General features: G+C 44.2%; 2 protein-coding genes across 21 annotated transcripts in view; one reads left to right on the top strand and one right to left on the bottom strand.

Moving 5' to 3' along the window:
• Positions 1-1,738, bottom strand: part of PARP4 (poly(ADP-ribose) polymerase family member 4) — a 105,075-nt gene extending 103,337 nt beyond the window's left edge. For 3 of the 18 annotated variants that reach the window (XM_057707093.1, XM_057707091.1, XM_057707099.1), the window contains exon 1: positions 182-344. Coding sequence is in view for 3 of the 18 variants with exons in the window: in XM_057707087.1 (XP_057563070.1) it covers positions 81-139 (59 nt within the window). In the remaining 15 variants the exon portion in view is untranslated. The other 15 variants (XM_057707083.1, XM_057707104.1, XM_057707092.1 and 12 more) reach the window with 12 other exon arrangements.
• Positions 1,739-12,040: 10,302 nt separating this feature from the next.
• CENPJ (centromere protein J) overlaps positions 12,041-19,219 on the top strand; it is a 51,901-nt gene continuing 44,722 nt past the window's right edge. The window contains exon 1 of one of the 3 annotated variants that reach the window (XM_057707673.1): positions 12,041-12,127. The gene's annotated coding sequence lies outside the window, so the exon portion shown is untranslated. Of the gene's footprint in view, positions 12,128-12,305; positions 12,507-19,219 lie in introns of those variants that run through there. The other 2 variants (XM_057707675.1, XM_057707672.1) reach the window with 2 other exon arrangements.

Genomic DNA, 19,219 nt, shown 5'->3' on the forward strand with positions numbered 1-19,219 from the left:
GGCTCGGCCCGCGCGCCCCCGGCTCGGCCCGCGCGCTCCCGGCGCCTCACAGCGCCGTCCCTGCCTGTTCGCCAAAGTACCCTATCTGGCGAGTTTCTTTCTCTGGAACCTGACTTTCAGAAGAAAGCCCGTTGAGCATAGCGGAAACAAGAAACACGACGTTTCATCGCCGTCTGCTCACGTCCGCCAGCTCGCGACGCGTCGGGGGAGGCGTCGGGGGAGGCGGGCGGCCCCCGCGTCCTGCGGCCCCCGCGCCGGTGACCCGCTCGACGACGCGCCCACGTCCCCGCGGGGGCGCGCGGCCGCCGGGACCGCAGCGGAGAGCCCGGCGCCCGCCTCCCGGCCGCCGCACCTGCACCCTCGGCGGGACGGCCCGGCCCGGCCCGGCCGCTCGCGGATCCGGCGTCGCCCTCGGGGCTGGCGGCTGCGGGTTCTCCGGCTCCGCGGGCCCCGCTCCCGGCGCTCCTTCCGGGCTGCGGGTGCTGCCCTCGGGCGCTCCCCGCGCTCCTTCCGGGCTCCGGGCGCTGCCCGATCCGGGTTCTCGAGTTCCGGCGCCGCCCTGGGCTGGCCGAGCCCCGCAACCCCGCGGCCGAGTCGTGGGAGATAATCAAATTCTCCAAGTACTGAATAAAATGGGAATTAAGAAAAGATGCAGAAAGAGTTTGGATTTGGGTCCTGACTCTACTGTTTGACGCCCCGGGGGTTACGGACAAGGCACTAAAGTCCCCATTTCCTCCTTGCTACCGACCTTTCGGGCTTGTGGGAGACTGCACTTAGGTGACATCAGCACAACGTGCTGCGGGGTCCACCCCTCCCCCAAAAGTGTTTGTTGTTTCTGGCCGCGCAGGGTGCAGGCGGGATCTTCGCTCCCCGCCCAGGGGCCGCCCCTGCAGTGGAAGCGCGGGGTCCCAGCCGCTGGGCCACCAGGAGTCCCAAACCATGTCTATTTTTATTTTTTTCCAAAACATCTCTTAAACCCTGACAGAACCCGTCAGAAACTGCCTGAGACCCTAGAGGACAGCCGAGGCCTCGCGGCGAGGCAGCTGCTGTGTCGCTGCGACAGGCTCGCGTCCGCGGGCTCCGGCCCAGACACGGACGAGGCCGGCCGGAGACTCGCGAGGCCTCCGCGGGGCTCGCGCTGCCGCGCGGGAGGGCGACCCGGGCGCCGGCGCCGGCTCCTCAGGGCGGGCGCGGGTAGGGGCGGGGGCAGGGCGGGCAGCAGGCGCAGCTGGGGGGTCTGCCCGCCCTCCCCGCGGTGCCCCGCGCAGGGACGGGGCGCAGGGACGGGGCGCGGGCCGGGGCGCTGCGGCGGTGGCGCGGGACCCGCCGGAGGCCCCGGCGGCCTGGGTCTGCTTCCCGCTCCGTGTTTCTGGAGTCAGAGGCTGGTGCGTACTCCTCACCGGCGGAGTCGCGGCTTCCTCCAGCCTCCCGGTGCCGCTGGTCTCCAAGGCAGCTGAGGGGACGTGTCTTCCCCGCGTCAGACGCCAGGATTCGGGTACCCAGTAGGGGGCTCAAGCCGCTCCCTCCCCAGGAGGACCTCGGAGCCTGTGTGATCCCCCTCCTCTTGGGACACGGGCCCCTTCCTGCCAGATTCTGTGGGGCTCTTTCTTACAGTCTTGGTTTTACCGTAGTCTGTCTGCCTCCATCGTGTTTTCAGTAAGAACTGCTCCACACGTAGGTGTAATTTTGATGTGTTCATAAGGGCAGGTGAGCTCTGTATCCTCCTGCTCTGCCATCTTGATCGCCTCTTCCCTGGAACCAGAAACCTTATTTGTGAAGGGTAAATGTGCTGCTTTAGAAATGTGTAATAAAAACCCACGGAGTGCTTCAAGAACCATCAGACAATTACATAAGTCTTACCTATCATTGTATTGCTCTGCTGTGATCACAGCAGAGATTCAGGCTAGAATTCTCCTTTATTATCTGCTCACCGTTATTGCTCAGACATTCTAGAATGTAGTGCTTGTGATAATCCCTTCACTGTTTAGACTCACAGGTTTCCATGAGCTTTTGGTACAAGTCCAATGCACCAGCAATAGATAGCACTATATTAAAACAACAAGATTTTTTTTTTTAAAAAGCTGTCTTTCAGCATCCAACGTGTTGTGAGAAACTTTCTTACTGGGGTAAAAGTCGAGAAATCTGAGGTTTGGGACCTTGGTGAGGCACACTCTCTCTTCCCCACAGGGAAAGTGGGCTGTGGCTGTTCTTGCCTTTGCCTAGAGGTCAGGTACTTGCATCTCTCAGGGGTCCTCCCTACCCTGATGGAGTCACCCCTTCTAGCCTGGATGACATCGGAATGGGGATGCTCCCTGGGCCAAGCCTGAAACTCTGTCCTTTCTGGACAGAGCAGTCACTGGTACCATTAGTCCAGCAAAGAAAAGTTCTCAGCTCTCTGAAGATCTTTCATATCCAGGTCAACAATATTAAAATAATATTCTCACCAAATAACTTGAGAATAACATATTATTTTGTATCTTGCAAAACCATCTGACATGACCCATAGGGCTAGACTTTGGCAGACAGTGTGAATTCATCAACAGTTCATCAACACAAGTCATAAAAATGAAAGAACCTTGATGGATATGTTTACATTATAGATTGTGATGATGGCTTCATGGGTGAATACTGATCTCTAAACTCATAAAGTTATATGTATTAAACACATATAGCTTTTGTATGTCAATCATACCTCAGTAAAGTGGTTTTAAAAAAATGAAAACACTTCCTCATTAAATTTTTACCACATGCTAGGTGTTATGCTGAGTTTTTAATATATTTTCTTTTCATTTAATATTCTTGACAATCCTATGAAGCAGACACAGTTGTCCCCTGGTATGTGTGGGGGGTTGCTTCCAAGCCCCCCATGGTTACCAAAATCCTTGAACGCTCAAGTCCCCTTCTGTAAAGTTGTATAGTATTTGCATGTAAACTACTCATATCCTCCTTTTACTTTAAATCATCTCTAGATCACTTATAATACCTAATACAATGTAAATGCCATGTAAATAATTGTAAGCACAAAGTAAATGGTTGTGGGTGCACAACAAATTCAAGTTTTGCTTTTTGGAAACTTCTGTAATTTTTTCCTCTGAATTTTTCCATCCTCCATTGGTTGGATCTGCGGATGCGGAATCCACAGATAGGGAGGGCCAATTGTATTATCATTATCATTCCCATTTTTGCAGACTAGACCAGTTTCTGAGGGGCTGAGTGCTGAAGACCACAAAGCTCTCTGTGAGTCATCAAGGTAGGTTTTGATCCCAGGCCTGCCTGACTCTAAAGCATGACCATTAGCCATTATATTTTCGTGCCCTCCTGCCTCCTATGATGGCACAAAGGATTGTGTCAGAATGGATGATTTGTAGCTAAAACCCTACCGCTGTGGGGAGCTCTTACTCTGATTTTTCTTGACAGCGATACCTGAAGATGCTGACAAGGATGGAAGCAGCAATGAGGTTGAGCTCTTTGTTGTCTGGCAATTACTCCCCTCTACCCCTTCCACCTTGTAATGGATTCTGAGAACCCTTCAAGCTTAGTGGGCAGTTTTGAGAATTTCCTGGGCTACAGGTGAATATTTACATAGCCTTAATTTAAAAGCCAGTTAAGACTTGAGTGTGGTGAAAGACTCATGTATTTAACCAATAAGCAATGTGGTACTACATACTACATTATAATAAAAACATAGGAATAAAATATAGGAACAAAAAGTAGAGAATACTGTGACTATCTCAAAAAGATACACATTTGAAAAGTAATAAGATTTTTGGGCGAGCTTTCAAGCCAAAGGACTATCATAAATGAGGATGAACATGTGGGTCCTCATGAGACATCTAGCTTGTGTGACCTTGGAAGTCTTGGGTTTTGATGTCCTCATCCATAATTGAAATTAAAAAAAAAAAAAAGAAAAGAGAAAAACCAACACCCCTATTTAGGGAAGAAGGTCTATTTTTGAAGTAGCTAGCTGAACACTTGGGGAGCTTAGCTAGCAAAGAAATTGGGGAGCCCAATTTCTATGAAAGTGTTTTTTAAATTATCTTTAACAGTGGTAGTGAAATAGGGAAGAACTTTTTGTATTCTATTACAAGTTAATCATTACAGGGATGTTGCCTATAAGCTTAAATTATACATAATGGTCCATTTCTGGGAACCCTGCCTCCCAGGGAATGAGCATTAAGCTCAAATTCCTTTGCTTAGCTCACCAGAAACATCCTGACTAGGCCCACCTGTGAATGGCTGCAGGGAGGAAGAAATTAACACATCCTCTCTGGAGGCTGATGGGAACTAGGAAATATCTGACTTTACCCCCTCCCCTTTGAGTATGAGAGGAGCCTGAATTCTAACTCAGGCAAGATGGTTCTCTGGGGGCATAAGCCACCATCTTCTTGGTCTGCTGACTTTACAAATAAAGTTGCTCTTCCTTGCCCCAACATCTCATCTCTCGATTATTGGCCTGTTGTGCATTCGACAAGCGGTACAAGCTTAGACTCAGTAACAAAACAAGCAAGCCAACCCAGGAGCATTGCTGTTTGTGGTCAGCTGGCCCCAGTTGTGGAATTTTCAGGTAAGGCCCTAGCAGCTGGCAGGACCACTTGTCCTGAGGATCTGCCCTCCAAAGTTCCCTGAAGCAGCACCAGCTGCTCTAGTGCTCGGCAGCTGGAGCAAGGGATCGACATTTGGGAGCCTACGGGCTCCATATGGTAGGGTAAGTTGCTCTGGTGTGTACAGTCAGAAACTTTACCTCCTCTCCATTTGAGGATTTTTCTCTGGGATAAGCCAATTTGTTTTGTATTTGAGTGGGGTACCCTGTTGGAGAGAGGAAAGAGTTGTTGGACTTCTACCCGATTTGTGAACCAGTTTGTTCGTTTCTTTGGATGCTAGCATTCATGTGTACTGTTTGTGTTGTTTGTCTTTTTTTCTTTTTAAGAACTTTTATTGAGATATAATTGACACAATAAACTGCATATATTTAAAGTGTACAATTTGATTTTTTTTATTGGTAATGTATACATGGCAATCCCAATCTCCCAATTCATCCCACCTCAACCCTCCCTGCTTTCTCCACTTGGTGTCCGTATGTTTGTTATCTACACCTGTGTCTCTATTTCTGCCTTGCAAACCAGTTGATCTGTACCATTTTTCGATATTCCGCATATATGCGTTACTATACTATATTTGTATTTCTCTGTATGACAGTCTTTAGGTCCATCCATGTCTCTACAAATTTCCCAATTTCGTTCCTTTTTATGGTTGAGTAGTATTCCATTGTAAATATGTACCACATCTTCTTTATCCATTCATCTGCTGCTGGACATTTAGGTTGCTGCCATGACCTGGCTATTCTAAATAGTGCTGCAGTGAACATTGGTGCGTATGACTTTTTGAATTATGGTTTTATCTGGGTATATGCCCAGTAGTGGGATTGCTGGGTTATATGGTAATTCTATTTTTAGTTTTTCAAGGAACCTCCATACTGCTCTCCATAGTGGCTGTATCAACTTACATTCCCACCAGCAGTGCAAGAGCGTTCCCTTTTCTCCACACCCTCTCCAGCATTTATTGTAGATTTTCTGATGATGTCTATTCTAACCAGTGTGAGGTGATACCTCATTGTAGTTTTGATTTGCATTTCTCTAGTAATTAGTGATGCTGAGCAGCTTTTCATGTGCCTCTTGGCCATCTGTATGCCTTCTTTGGAGAAATGCTTATTTAGGTCTTCTGCCCATTATTTGATTGGGTTGTTTATTTTTTTGGAAATTGAGCTGCATGAACTGTTTATATATTCTGGAGATGAATCCTTTGTTGATTTGTTTGCAAATATTTTCTCCCATTCTGAAGGTTGTCTTTTCGTTGTTTATAGTTTCCTTTGCTGTGCAAAGCTTTTGTTTCATTAGGTCCCACTTATTTTTGTTTTTATTTCCATTACTCTAGGAGGTGGGTCAAAAAAGATCTTGCTGTGATTTATGTCAAAGGGTGTTCTTCCTATGTTTTCCTCTAGGAGTTTTATAGTGTCTGGCCTTGCATTTAGGTCTTCAATCCATTTTGAGTTTATTTTTTGTGTATGGTGTTAGGGAGTGTTCCACTTTCATTCTTTTATATGTAGCTGTCCAATTTTCCCAGCACCACTTATTGAAGAGGCTGTCTTTTCTCCATTGTATATCCTTGCCTCCTTTGTCATAGATTAGTTGACGCGTTGTCTTGAAAAAGGGGGAATGTTTCAACTATCCCTAAAGAAAGTCCTCTGAGGCGTATTTTGGATAAGGGATCTGATTACAGCTCCGAACCCATGGGTGAGAGGAAGATGATATCTTATTATTGTAATAACAATGTGTGGCCACAGTACCTGTCAGGATCTCCACTGGGGGTTTAGAAAGTGTTATCTTGGGATGCTGTGCACCATGTACTGCTACTCTTGCTGTGTTAATTACATCATTTACGGTCTCCTGTGTTGTTGGCATATGTAAAACCCAAGACCAAACTTGAGGCTTTATTTAGGATTTTGTTTGTTCTTTGGGGTTTTTTTTTGTTTGTTTGTTTCATTTTGTTTGGAACTGTTTGTTCACTTACAGCCAAATCAGTTTTGTAATACTTAAAACCTTTACTGATATCAGATGGAGGAAAGGAACAGGGAAAAAACCTGTCTGTTCCTGCCCAAGAGTAGGACATTCCAAGGAAGAAGAGAGAGCTTCCATTTGGTTCCTAAAATGACCAAAAGCTACAAATAGAAATAGAAGTGTCTTTTTCATAAATACTGGTAAAAAAGGGTCTAGATATGTAGACAGGTGACCTTAATTTGTTCCATCTGCCAGAAACCCAATTTGAATCTAACCTCTTTCATAACTGATGGGTTTTACATTGTTGTACCTGATTCATGGCTAAAATTTTGGTATGGGAACTATGAAGTCCCTGTGTTTGTGTGTTTGTACATGTGTTATAAATGTGGCATTGCCAAAATTAATTTGTAAAAGAGTGCTATTTAATTGGCTTAAAGGAAATTAAGTGCCTGTATAAATACTCAACTATAAAAAACTTGCCAGAATGAGTTTCAAGTTCATGTGATTTAGGAAATACTAAGTATTGAATTAATATCGGGTGTTAAACAGCTTAAGCTTGTTGGTTTGATACAGATATGTCTTCAGAGTCATCAACACTAAGTATAATTTTATTGTACCTAGGTTTACTAGAAATCAAATAATACTTTATTCCTGTTACAAAATTTGTCAGCAAGAACAATAACAATGTGACAAAACTTTTAAGTAAATAAAATAGAGATAAATGAAGTAAAGAGTTTTGGGGTAAACTCTATGGGAATAATGTTTCGGGAATGTCTATCTAGAATAGTCTCTCCAGATTTTCTTGAAACTAAATTTCTAAGATAAGATTGAAAATAAATCTTAAAGGTAAAGTGGTACGAAACCTGAAATAGGTTCTCTAAGAGGACAAAGTTTTCTTAAAACATTGAACTACTTTTGGTTATAGATTGTGAGCTTTTTTAAGTGATCTGTATGTGCCATTGAGATCTTTTATTATTACTGGTTAAAACTTTTGGATAGTTTTTTGACAAACTTGCCAAAGATCAAGTTCTAAGTGGGGTTCATTAGACCTCTGGCTAACTTTGGGGTTTTCCAGAGGGTCCCTGGAACACCTCAAATTATTTGTTTTCTCTCCATCTCAGAGAGAAGAATATTAAACTCATTAAACTTATCTGGCTTGTTGAATTGAATGGTAGGCATTGTCAAATGAGTGATGATAAAACTTCTCAGATTGTACCAAATGGGTAAACGTTATTAATATACATATTCTAGAAATTATATGGAGCTCCTAAAATTCTGGTACATCCTGGTAAATGATATCAGTCATAATTCTAGTAATTACCTTAAATTGTTTGTCACAGCAGTAATCAAGTTTTTGTTCCGTTGCACTGTAATCCCAGTTGGTTGATGCCAAAGCAAAAAGGCATCCTTTTAATGGTTAGATGGTCAATTGCTACCTATGGTTTTACAGTGGCTTTTGAATGACTCTATAGCTATTTTGTGAAAAAAGCAGGGAAGAATGATGAAATCCTTTATGTGCAAACATTTGTACTGTTATCAGGGAAAATACAGAGAGGAAGGGAATGAGACTGAGGACATGTTGCTTCAAACTTTAGCTCCCGGGTTTCCTAGGTGGCGCAGTGGTTAAGAATCCACCTGCCTTGATTGAACTTGGTGTACCCCCCCAAAATAATAAATAAATAAAATTAAAAAAAAAAAAAAAAGAATCCACCTGCCAATGCAGGGGACATGGGTTTGATCCCTGCTCCAGGAAGATCCCACATGCTGCAGAGCAACTAAGCCCGTGTGCCACAACTATTGAGCCTGCACTTTAGAGCCCATGAGCCACAACTGTTGAGCCCATGTGCTGCAACTACTGAAGCCCATGTGCCTAGAGCCCGTGCTCCACAACGAAGAGTAGCCCCCACTCACTGCAACTAAAGAAAGCCTGCGCACAGCAAAAAAGGACCCAACACAGCCAATAAAATAAATTAAAACAAAACAAAAAACCTTAGCTCCCCCAGCTGAGCTGGCTGTCCCAGCCACTCTGGCCGTTATGCCAATACATCCACCCCTTCCACCACCTTCCATTCCTATCCAGCCCCTGTTCCTGACACTGGGGTTCAGGACTTCTCCTCCTTATAGGGATCAATTAGAAAATCCTGTGTTAGTTTCTGGGGCCCAGGGACTTGGTCTGGTATCACCATGTAAGACCCAACATGGTACCCCATTTGGGCCAGGAGCCACTTTCGGGGGAGGGCCATTTCCCTCATGCCATTATCTCATAGGAGGCCTAAATGCAAACGGCCAGCCAGCTGGGTTTCTCAGACTCATTTAATTGGAAATATTGCAACCCTCCTTATAGGTAGGATCCTCTACACCTGAAGCCCACTTGGCAGCACCCACAGCTGAACCACACTGGCAAACCCAGTGCGGGAAGAAGGCCCTTATTAGAGCACTGCTTATTAGTGCATCTTGCCAGGGCTTTGAAAAGGGAAACCAAAGCAAGAGTTTGAACAATATACAAGAAATTCAGCAAAACAAATGAAAACCTCTCTGAATTTTTGGAAAGGATTTGTCAGACCTACAGACGTCATACTAATGCAGATCCCAAGGCCCCTGAAAATACTAGAATGCTAAGTTTGACCTTTTGGGGCAAAGTGCCTCAGATAGCAGGAGAAAGTTGCAAAAATTTGATGGTACATTTGGAATGAACCCTTCTCAAATGGCAGATTTTGCTTTTAAAGTATTCAACAGGGAACAACAACAAAAGAAAGAAGGTGCAAAAGGAAACACCACTTTTTTGGCAGTGGCACTGGATTCCCAGAAGGCAAGTAACTTGAAGACAGGTGAGCCCCACTGGGGAAGGAACACCATGCTTACTGTAAGGAGGAGGAACACTGGAAAACAGAAGAACAATAAAAGACTCTCGTATGGTAGAAAGAGAGGAGCACTGAAGAGGCTTAGGGGCTCCCTTGGACTTGGGGTGCCCAATTCCCCACAGGAGCCCCAGGTAAAACTGACAGTGGGGAATGAGCTGATTAACTTTTTGATAGACCTCACCCTGATGTTTTTCACCAGAATAGCTTGACATCAGAGTCCCACCAGAACACACTTTAAGCCTACAGATGGAGCTTATGAAAACCCCAGAAAAGAAAACGGAGCTCTTTACCCCAAGGTCTTAAAAATAACCCAAAGACTGCAGTCAGACCTCCCCAGATGGGGACTCACCAGAGAGGAAACTGCCCCATTGAGAACTGAAAAATAGACTTTACTCAAATGCTTCGAACTACAAGAAATTTTGGACAACCTGCTAGTGTTTGTGTGGACGCTTTTTCAGGATGGCTGGAAGCATAATCCATGGACAGAAAATCTCTGAAGTGGTTAAAGCCCTCCTTAGGAAAATAATCCCCTGATTTGGATTAAGGCATTAATACAATATTCATCCTGGAGATCACAATCAAAAGGAAAAACCAAGAAAATGAATCATACATTAAAAAGGAACATCACTAAAATGTGAAGACATTTAACTTGGGATAAGGCCTTGCCAGTTGCCCAGCTACGGATCAGTGGCTCCCAGAAGCAGCCTTAAATTAACCCCCTTTAAAATATTGTCTCATAGGCCATTCCAGGTGTCTGCCTGGGTAGGAGAATTTATAAATGGTAATAGACCTAGCAGTTGCCAATTATACTAAAACTTTTGGCACTTCTACTATTCATGAGTTTGCCTCTAACAGGTCTGCCTACTCAACTGAAGTAGATGGTAATTCCATTGGAGAAGAGGCCATCAATTTGTTTAATTTTGCCCAAATAAATACAGGAATCTAGTATATGTACTGGGAACTGGAACCAAAACCCTAAGTTCAATTATGAATTAGACAGCAAGTGCTGTTTCATTAGGTTCAAATAGTTGTGGATAAAAAGGACTGAGTAAAGATTCTAAGGAATATTTGTCACCTCTGTTCAGCAGAATGGTCTTCATTCCTTTTCCCACAAGATTGTGGGATGGACATTGACAGTGAGGAATTGTAGTAGGCAAGACACTTCTGTATTCTATTACAAGCTCATCATTAAAGAGATGTTGCCTATAAGCTTAAATTATACACAATGGCCAATCTGTGGGTACACCGCCTCCCAGGTAATGAGGATTAAGCTAAAAAACCTTGGTTCAACTCACAAACATCCTGACCAGGCTCACCTGTGAATAACTGCCAGGAAGAAGAAATTAACACATCTCCCCTGGAGGCTGATGGGAACCAGGAAATGTTTGACTTTCCTCCTTCCCCTTTTACTACAAAAGAAGCCTGAGTTCTAACTCAGGCAAGATGGTTCTTTTGGGGGAATGTGCCCGCCATCTTCTTGGTTCCTGGCTTTCAGAATAAAGTCCTTACTCCTTGCCCCAATAGCTCTCTCTCGTTTACTGGCCTGTCCTGCCTAGGAGCTTAGACTTGGTAACAGTAGTTTGTTTCTCACACTGTACTGGTTGTTACAAACAACACTTCATTTGATTTCTTTAAATATTAATTTAGGGGCTTCCCTGGTGGCACAGTGGTTAAGGATCCGCCTGCCAATGCAGGGAACACAGGTTTGATCCGTGGCCTGGGAAGATCCCACATGCCAAGGAGCAACTAAATCCCTGCGCCACAACTACGCAGCCTCTGCTCTAGAGCCCCTGAGCCCCAACTACTGAGCCCGTGTGCCAGAACTACTGAAGCCCGCGCCTAGAGTCTGCACTCCACAACAGAAACCTGCCCACCACAACCAGAGAAAGCCCGGGCAGAACAACAAAAACCCGACGCAACCAAAATAATAATAATAATAATAATAATAATAATAATAAAATAATAAATACATAAATAAATTGAAAAAATAAATACTTCTTTAAACAGCCACAAAGCTTGGCTGTGTACACAACGGTAACTTGCAGTGTCTGCACCTACACAGCACTCTGCGGTGGCAATTAGGCAACGGTTTCCGAGTTTTGCTCTTTAGTTTTGGAAACAGTTTTAACACCTACTGGGCGCAGAGCCAAATACGCATTAGGCAGAAAAGATGAGCGATAACTACTTCATGAGTAAATTGGTCACAAGGTGCGGCTGACTGTCTTTTCCTTTACACGGTCACACGCGGCAAAGATGACAAAAACAACACAGGCGGACCCTGCCAAACCCCACCCCTCTCCCCCAGCCTCTCAGGGCTGCGGCGGCCGCGCGTTTCCGGGAACGCGAACACGCTCTTCTCGCGAGGTCGCCAGCCGGCGTTTTCAAAGGCGTGGGAGGGGTTCGGTGTGTCCCGGAAGTTCTCTCCGGGAGCAGTTTCCCCCGCTGCCTCTCCGCCCACCATCTCCACCCCTCGCCTGCGCCGGGGTGTTAGGCGCCGGGCCCAGAGCGCCTGGTAACGTGCGACGCCGGGGCGTCGCCAGGAACGGTAGTTTGCGTGTGTCCGGCGGCGCGCTCGCGCAAGCGCAGAGGGGCCGGTGGGAACTACACTTCCCAGGAGCCCTCGGGCCGGGGGTGGGGCGGGACCGGCGGCGGCAGCTGTGGCGGCTGGTTTGTAAGCGCCGCGGCGGTGGCGGCGGCTGCACGGGCCCGGGCGTGAGTGGACTGAGGGGCCGGGGCCGCGGGGCGGGACTTGGTGCGGCGGGGGGCGGACCGGGGGAGCCGGTGCGTTCGCCGCCCTCCGTCCAAGAGGGCCGGCGGTGCGCGGGGGTGGGGGGCCGGCTCCGGCCTCAGGGGCTCGGTGGGCGGGCGGGGAGCCCCGGGTCAGGGTCGGGCCTGCGAGCCGTGTTCCGCGGCGGCTTCTCGCGGGCTCCCGCCGCCCGTAGTCGCGGCCGCGCTCCGAGCGAGTGGGTGCGTCGCCTTGCTGCTGGTCAGGGTCGGTCTCTCTGCCCGCCCGTGGGGTCTTTCAGGGCTTTGGGTGCGAAAGCCTTGCTGTGGGTTGGTGGCGTTCAAGGACGTGTGCTTTGGGAGACCAGTAAGTCGCCTCTCCAAGCAGCCAGTTCCTTTGCAAGGCCTGAGGGTGGCTTTGAATTGTTTGTATCTACGTTTTCCTCCTCGGGAGGCAGAGAATTTATCTTTTTTCCCCTCACATAGCTTTAAACTATGTTTACGTGGCAGTCTTTGGAGGCCTCAAGGCTGTCCGTTTGTTTCAGACAGATTTTAATGCCAGGGAAATCTGAGTCCACATACTGATAATCTTTTCTCGGCATTTTGCTGTATATGATCTCTTTACCAAGGCCTTAGTATCAATAATAAATAATAGGTTAAGGTGAAACGGTATTTCTGTACACAGGCTGACAGTAAGTATACTTTTAGGATCATAGTAATGAAATTGAAATGAAGCAGTGGAGGGTTCTTTTTCAGATGGGGGGAAGACGTGTTAGTGAAAATGGGGTCCGACTGCCCAGAAGCCGATAGGGAGGCAGGGTTGGTGGAAAGGAAAGTTTGCTTTATTTTGGATGGGGGGGGGCGGGGGCCGACTCCTATTCAAAGGTCTACTCCCCCCTCCCCACCACAATCAGTGGGCGAGAGCATTTATAGCCGGAGGGAGGGGCCTATATGTAGAAACAGCACAGTCAGCTCTAATAGTCATCTTGAAATTGGTCCTGGCGTGGTCTGACCAGAGTCATCTTGATTGTTTTAAGTGCAGTTAATCTTTGTTTCCAGGGTGGGTTTGTTCCTGTTTTCTTGAGGCCGATTCTTAGAATTATGGCAGCTTGTGTCGTGGCTTCAGTTATGTAGTTAACTTCTTCCACCTGGTGGGGGTCTTGGTACCTACAAGACAGGTCATAGGATATGGCTCAGAATATTATCTATAGCCTTTGAGACGGAACTAAAGGGCCTTGAATTTACTTAGTGACTAAACTATTATTGTTTTGTCCTGTTTGACTGCTTTTCTTTGCATCTGCATTTTCTCACTTCTCTGATTAAATTTACTCTTTGGCTAAAGTTTTTCCACAGGCAACATGCAGGCTGAGGACATGGTGGGCAACGACCATAGGGTCCTGTTCTGTTTCAGATGCAGACGTCTGTGTGTTTGCACTTGTCAGTCTAGTAGGGAACTTTCCTAGGGTTTTTTGTTTGTTTGTTTGTTTTTAAATTGGAGTATAGCTAATTTACAATGTTGTGTTTCAAGTGTACAGCAAAATGATTCAATTATACATACATACATATTTTTCAGATTGTTTTCCTTTATAGGTTATTACAGGATACTGAGTATAGTTGCCTGTGCTATATGGTAGGTCCTTGTTGTTTATTTTATATTGTAGTAGTGTGTATCTGTTAATCCTAAACTTCCAATGTATCCCCCCTCCCCCATCTCCTTTGGTAAGCATAAGTGTTTTCTATGTCTGTGAGTCTATTTCTGTTTTGTAAATAAGTTCACTTGTCTGTTTTTTTAGATTCCACGTATAAGTGATATTATATAGTGTTTGTCTTTCTCTGACTCACTTCACTTAGCATGATAATCTCTAGGTCCATCCATGTTGCTGCAAATGGCATTATTCCATTCTTTTTTTATGGCTGAGTAATATTGCATTGTATATATGTGCCACATCTTCTTTATTCATCTGTCAGTAGATATGTAGGTTGCTTCCATGTCTTAGGTATTGTAAATAGTGCTGCTGTGAACATTGGGGTCCATGTATCTTTTTGAATTAGGGTTTATTCCAGATATATGCCCAGGAGTGGGATTGCTGGGTCATGTGGTAGCTCTATTGTTAGTTTTTTAAGGATCCTCCGTACTGTTCTCCATAGTGGCTGCACCAATTTATGTTTCCACCAGTGGTGTAGGAGGGTTTCCTTTTCACACCTTCTCCAGCATTCATTATTTGTAGACTTTTTATTTTATTTTATTTTTATTTTTTAATACAGAGTTTTAAAAACTATTGATTGATTGCTGCACTGGGTCTTTGTTGCTGCGTGTGGGCTTTCTCTGGTTGTGTCCAGCCAGGGCTACTCTTCATTGCGGTGTGTGGGCTTCTCATTGCAGTGGCTTCTCCTGTTGTGGCGCATAGGCTCTAGGCGTGTGGGCTTCAGTATTTGTGGGTCACAGCTCTAGAGCACAGGCTCAATAGTTGTGGCACACGGGCTTAGTTGCTCCGCGGCATGTGGGTTCTTCCTGGACCAGGGATTGAACTGTGTCCCCTGCATTGGCAGGTGGATTCTTAACCACTGTGCCACCAGGAAAGTCTCTGTAGACTTTTTTTTTAAGTTTGTTTATTTTTAATTTTTTAAAAATGGTTTTTTGCTTTTTAAAAGAAATTTATTTTTTATTTATTGGCTGCATTGGGTCTTTGCTGCAAAGGCTTTCTGTAGTTGTGGAGTGTGGGGGCTACTCTTCATTGCAGTACATGGGCTTCTTATTGCGGTGGCTTCTCTTGTTGCAGAGCATGGGCTCTAGGTGTGCACGCTTCAGTGGTTGCAGCACGTGGGCTCAATAATTGTGGCTCACAGGCTTTAGAGCTCAGGCTCCGTAGTTGTGGCACATGGGCTTAGTTACTTCGAGGCATGTAAGATCTTCCTGGACCAGGGCTCAGACCTGTGTCCGCTGCATTGGCAGGCGGAGTCTTAACCACTGCGCCACCAGGGAAACCCCTCTGTAGACTTTTTAATGATACCATTTTGACTGGTGTGGGGTGATAACCTCTTTGTAGTTTTGATTGATATTTCTCTAATAATTAGTGATGTTGAGCATCTTTTCATGTGCCTGTTGGCCATCTGTATGTCTTCTTTGGAGAAATGCCTATTTAGGTCTTCTGCCCATTTGTTGATTGGGTTGTTTGTTTTCTTGATGTTGAGCTGTAAGAACTATTTTCATATTTTGGAAATTAATACCTTGTCAGTCACTTCGTTTGCAAATATTTTCTCCCATTTTATAGGTTACCATTTTGTTTTGCTTTTGGTTTCCTTTGCTGTGCACAAGCTTTTAAGTTTAATTAGATCCCATTTGTTCACTTTTGCTTTTATTTCCATTACTCTACGAGACATAAAAAAAATATTGCTATAATTTATGTCAAAGAGTGTTCTGCCTATGTTTTGTTTTAAGAGTTTTGTAGTATCCGGTCTTATATTTAGGTCTTTAATGCATTTTCACTTTATTTTTGTTTGTGGTATTAGAGAATGTTCTAATCTCATTCTTTTACATGTAGCTGTCCAGTTTCCCCAGCACCACTTATAGAAGAGACTGTCTTTTCTCCGTTGTATATTCTTGCCTCCTTTGTCATAGATTAATTGACTTATGTGTGGGTTTATTTCTAGGCCTTCTCTTCCATTGATCTATATGTCTGTTTTTGTGCCAATAGCATACTGTCTTGATTACTGAAGCTTTGTAGTATAGTTTGAAGTCAGGGAGTGTGATTCCTTGTTCTTTCTCAAGATTGTTTTGGCCATTGGGGGTCTTTTGTGTTTCCATACAAATTAAAAAGTTTTTTGTTCTAGTTCTGTGAAGAATGCCATTGATAATTTGATGGGGATTGCATTGAATCTGTAGATTGCCTTGGGTGGTATACTCATTTTCACAGTATTGATTCTTTCCATCTGTTTGTGTCATCTTCATTTTCTTTCATAGGCATTTTATAGTTTTCAGAGTACAGGTCTTTTGCCTCCTTAGGTAGGTTTAGTCCTAGGTTTTTTTTTTTTTTAAATGTTGTGGTAAATGGGGTTGTTTTCTTAATTTCTTTCTGATATTTCATTGTTAGTGTATAGAAATGCAACAGATTTCTGTGTATTTTGTATCCAGCAACTTTACTGAATTAATTGATGAGCTCTAGTAGTTTCCTGGTAGCATCTTTAGGATTTTCTATGTTTACCATCATGTTACTTGCAAACAGTGACAGTTTTACTTCTTTTCCAATTTGGATTCCTTTTGTTTCTTTTTCTTCTCTGATTGTTGTGGCTAAGACTTCCAAAACTATGTTGAATAAAAGTGGTGAGAGTGGGCATCCTTGTCTTGTTCCTCATATTAGAAAAAATGCCTTTCACCGTTGAGTATGATGTTTGTTAACTGTGGGCTTGTTTTATATGGCCTTTATTATATTGAGGTATGTTCCCTCTGTGCCCACTTCCTGAAGAGTTTTTATCATAAATGGATGTTGAATTTTATCAAAAGCTTTTTCTGCCTCTACTGAGGTGATCATAAGGTGTTTTTTTTTAAATTTATTTATTGGCTGCATTGGGTCTTTGTTGCTGCACGCAGGCTTTCTCCAGTTGTGTCGAATGGGGGCTTCTCTTGTTGTGGAGCACGGGCTCTAGGTGTGTGGGCTTCAGTAGTTGTGGCACATGGCCTCAATAGGAGTGGCTTGTGGGCTCTAGAGTGCAGGCTCAGTAGTTGTGGCACACGGGCTTAGTTGCTCTGTGGCATGTGGGATCTTCCCAGACTAGGGCTTGAACCTGTGTCCCCTGCATTGGCAAGTGGATTCTCAACCACTGCAGCACCAGGGAAGCCCGATCATAAGTTTCTTATTATTCAGTTTGTTAATGTGGTATATCACATTAATTTGCGGCTATTGAAAAATCCTTGCATCCCTGGGATAAATCTCACTTGATCATGGTGTATGATCCTTTTGATGTATTGTTGGAGTTGGTTTGCTAGAATTTTGTTGAGGAGTTTTGCATCTGTGTTCATCAGTGATATTGACCTGTGATTTTCTTTCTTTCTTTTTTTTTTTTGTGTGATGTCTTTGTCTGATTTTAGTATCAGGCTGATGGTGACCTCATAGAATGAATTCAGATGTGTTCCTCCCTCTGCAATTTTTTTTTTGGAGTAGTTTGAGAGCAACAGGTGTTAACTCTTCTCTCAGTGTTTGGTGGAACTAACCTGTGAAGCCATCTGGTCCCGGACTTCTGGTCCTTTGGAGTTTGTTAGTTACTGATTCAATTTCAGTACTGGTAATTGGTCTGTTCATATTTTCTATTTCTTCCCGGCTCAGTCTTGGGAGATTATTGTTCTTTTCTAAGAATCTGCCCATTTCTTCTAGGTTGCCCATTTTATTGGCATGTAGTTGTTCATAGTAGTCTCTTATGATCCTTTGTGTTTCTGTGGTGTTAGTTGTAACTTCTCTTTCATTTTTGATTTTATTGATTTGGGTCCTCTCCCTTTTTTCTTGATGAGTCTGGCTAATGGTTTATCAATTTTGTTTATCTTTTCAATGAACCAGCTTCTAGTTTTCTTTGATCTTTTCTATTGTTTTTAAAAACTTTTTTTTCTAAATTTATTTATTTTATTGGCTGTGTTGGGTCTTCATTGCTGCATGCAGGCTTTCTCTAGTTGCAGCGAGCAGGGGCTGCTCTTTGTTGCAGAGTGCAGGCTTATCGTTGTGGAACACAGTCTCTAGGTGCGTGGGCTTCAGTAGTTGCGGCACACGGGCTCAGTAGTTGTGCCTCACAAGCTCTAGAGAACAGGCTCAGTAGTTGCGGTGCACCGGCTTAGTTGCTTCTTGGCGTGTGGGATCTTCCCGGACCAGGGCTCGAACCTGTGTCCCCTGCATGGGCAGGTGGATTCTTAACCACTGTGCCACTAGGGAAGCCCTAAAAATCTTTCCTAGTTTTTGATGTTACAAAATAACCTTGTAGCTTGTATTTTTTCTAAATTTGGATTTCATACGTTTCCTGCTGAGGTCATTTAAATTCAGTAAAGTTTACTTTGGTTGATTCTGATGAAGAGTTGTTGCCTTTTTAGATAGGTTTCTAACTCAAAAATAATTAGAATTAGTTTGCTTACAACAGTTTAAAAAAATTATTTAGGAGTAAGAGATACCCAGTAAAGGGCCTAAATCTTTTTTTTTTTTTTTTTTTGCCACACCACGTGGCTTGCTGGATCTTAGTTCCCTGACCCCAGATTTAAACTTGGGCCCACAGCAGTGAGCGTGCGGAGTCCTAACCACTGGACTGCCAGGGAATTCCCAAAGTGCCTTAATCTTAAGTGTACAGCACAAACATACACACTAGTGTGGTCACCACCCAGCTAAAGAACATCTCTATCATCCCTTTCCCAGTCAGTAATACCAGGTCCCTAGACAACCATGATTCTGACTTCATGACCTGTGAATTTATTTTGCCTATTCTTGAACTTCATACTAAATGAAATCACACAGTATTTGTGTCAGACTTTGACTCAGTATTTCTCATCTGTGTTGTTGCTATAGAAGCAGTTTTTTTGTTTGTTTTTTTAAATGTGGTAATAGCTATGGTTCTCAAAGTGTGATATCAGTGAGAAAACAAATCACACTGCCATTTTTGGTTTTGGTTATTGAATGCTTTGTAAGCATTCCTTTTGTTCCTAGAAAATCTTAAATTGGAGTTCACAATATAAGCCTTTATGAAACTTCCACAACTCAACCAGGGCGCGTTGGCAAAAATACCACTGTTGTTAAGTTCACTGTCTTCTATTTCTTTGAAGAGTTCTATAAACTGGAGATTCTTAGCACTTGCAGGTAAGTACCAAACAATGTTAACTGTGTCCATGACACTGTTTCAGATTATGCTTCAGAAAACAGAACACAAGTGTTTTCAATATCTGTCATACAGTGGAATGAAGCAACAAGGGAAACAGCAGTCTCTTATTTTAAAATTTCATTAAATCCAGATTTTTGACCTAGTAAAATGACATCAATTCTTCAGTTACATTAGCCACATTTCAAGTGCCCAGTAGCTGTAAGTGACTAGTGGCTACCGTAGTGGATAGCACAG

The sequence above is a fragment of the Hippopotamus amphibius genome, chromosome 14, assembly GCF_030028045.1.
Source record: "Hippopotamus amphibius kiboko isolate mHipAmp2 chromosome 14, mHipAmp2.hap2, whole genome shotgun sequence".
In the NCBI taxonomy this organism is placed as follows: Eukaryota; Metazoa; Chordata; class Mammalia; order Artiodactyla; family Hippopotamidae; genus Hippopotamus; species Hippopotamus amphibius.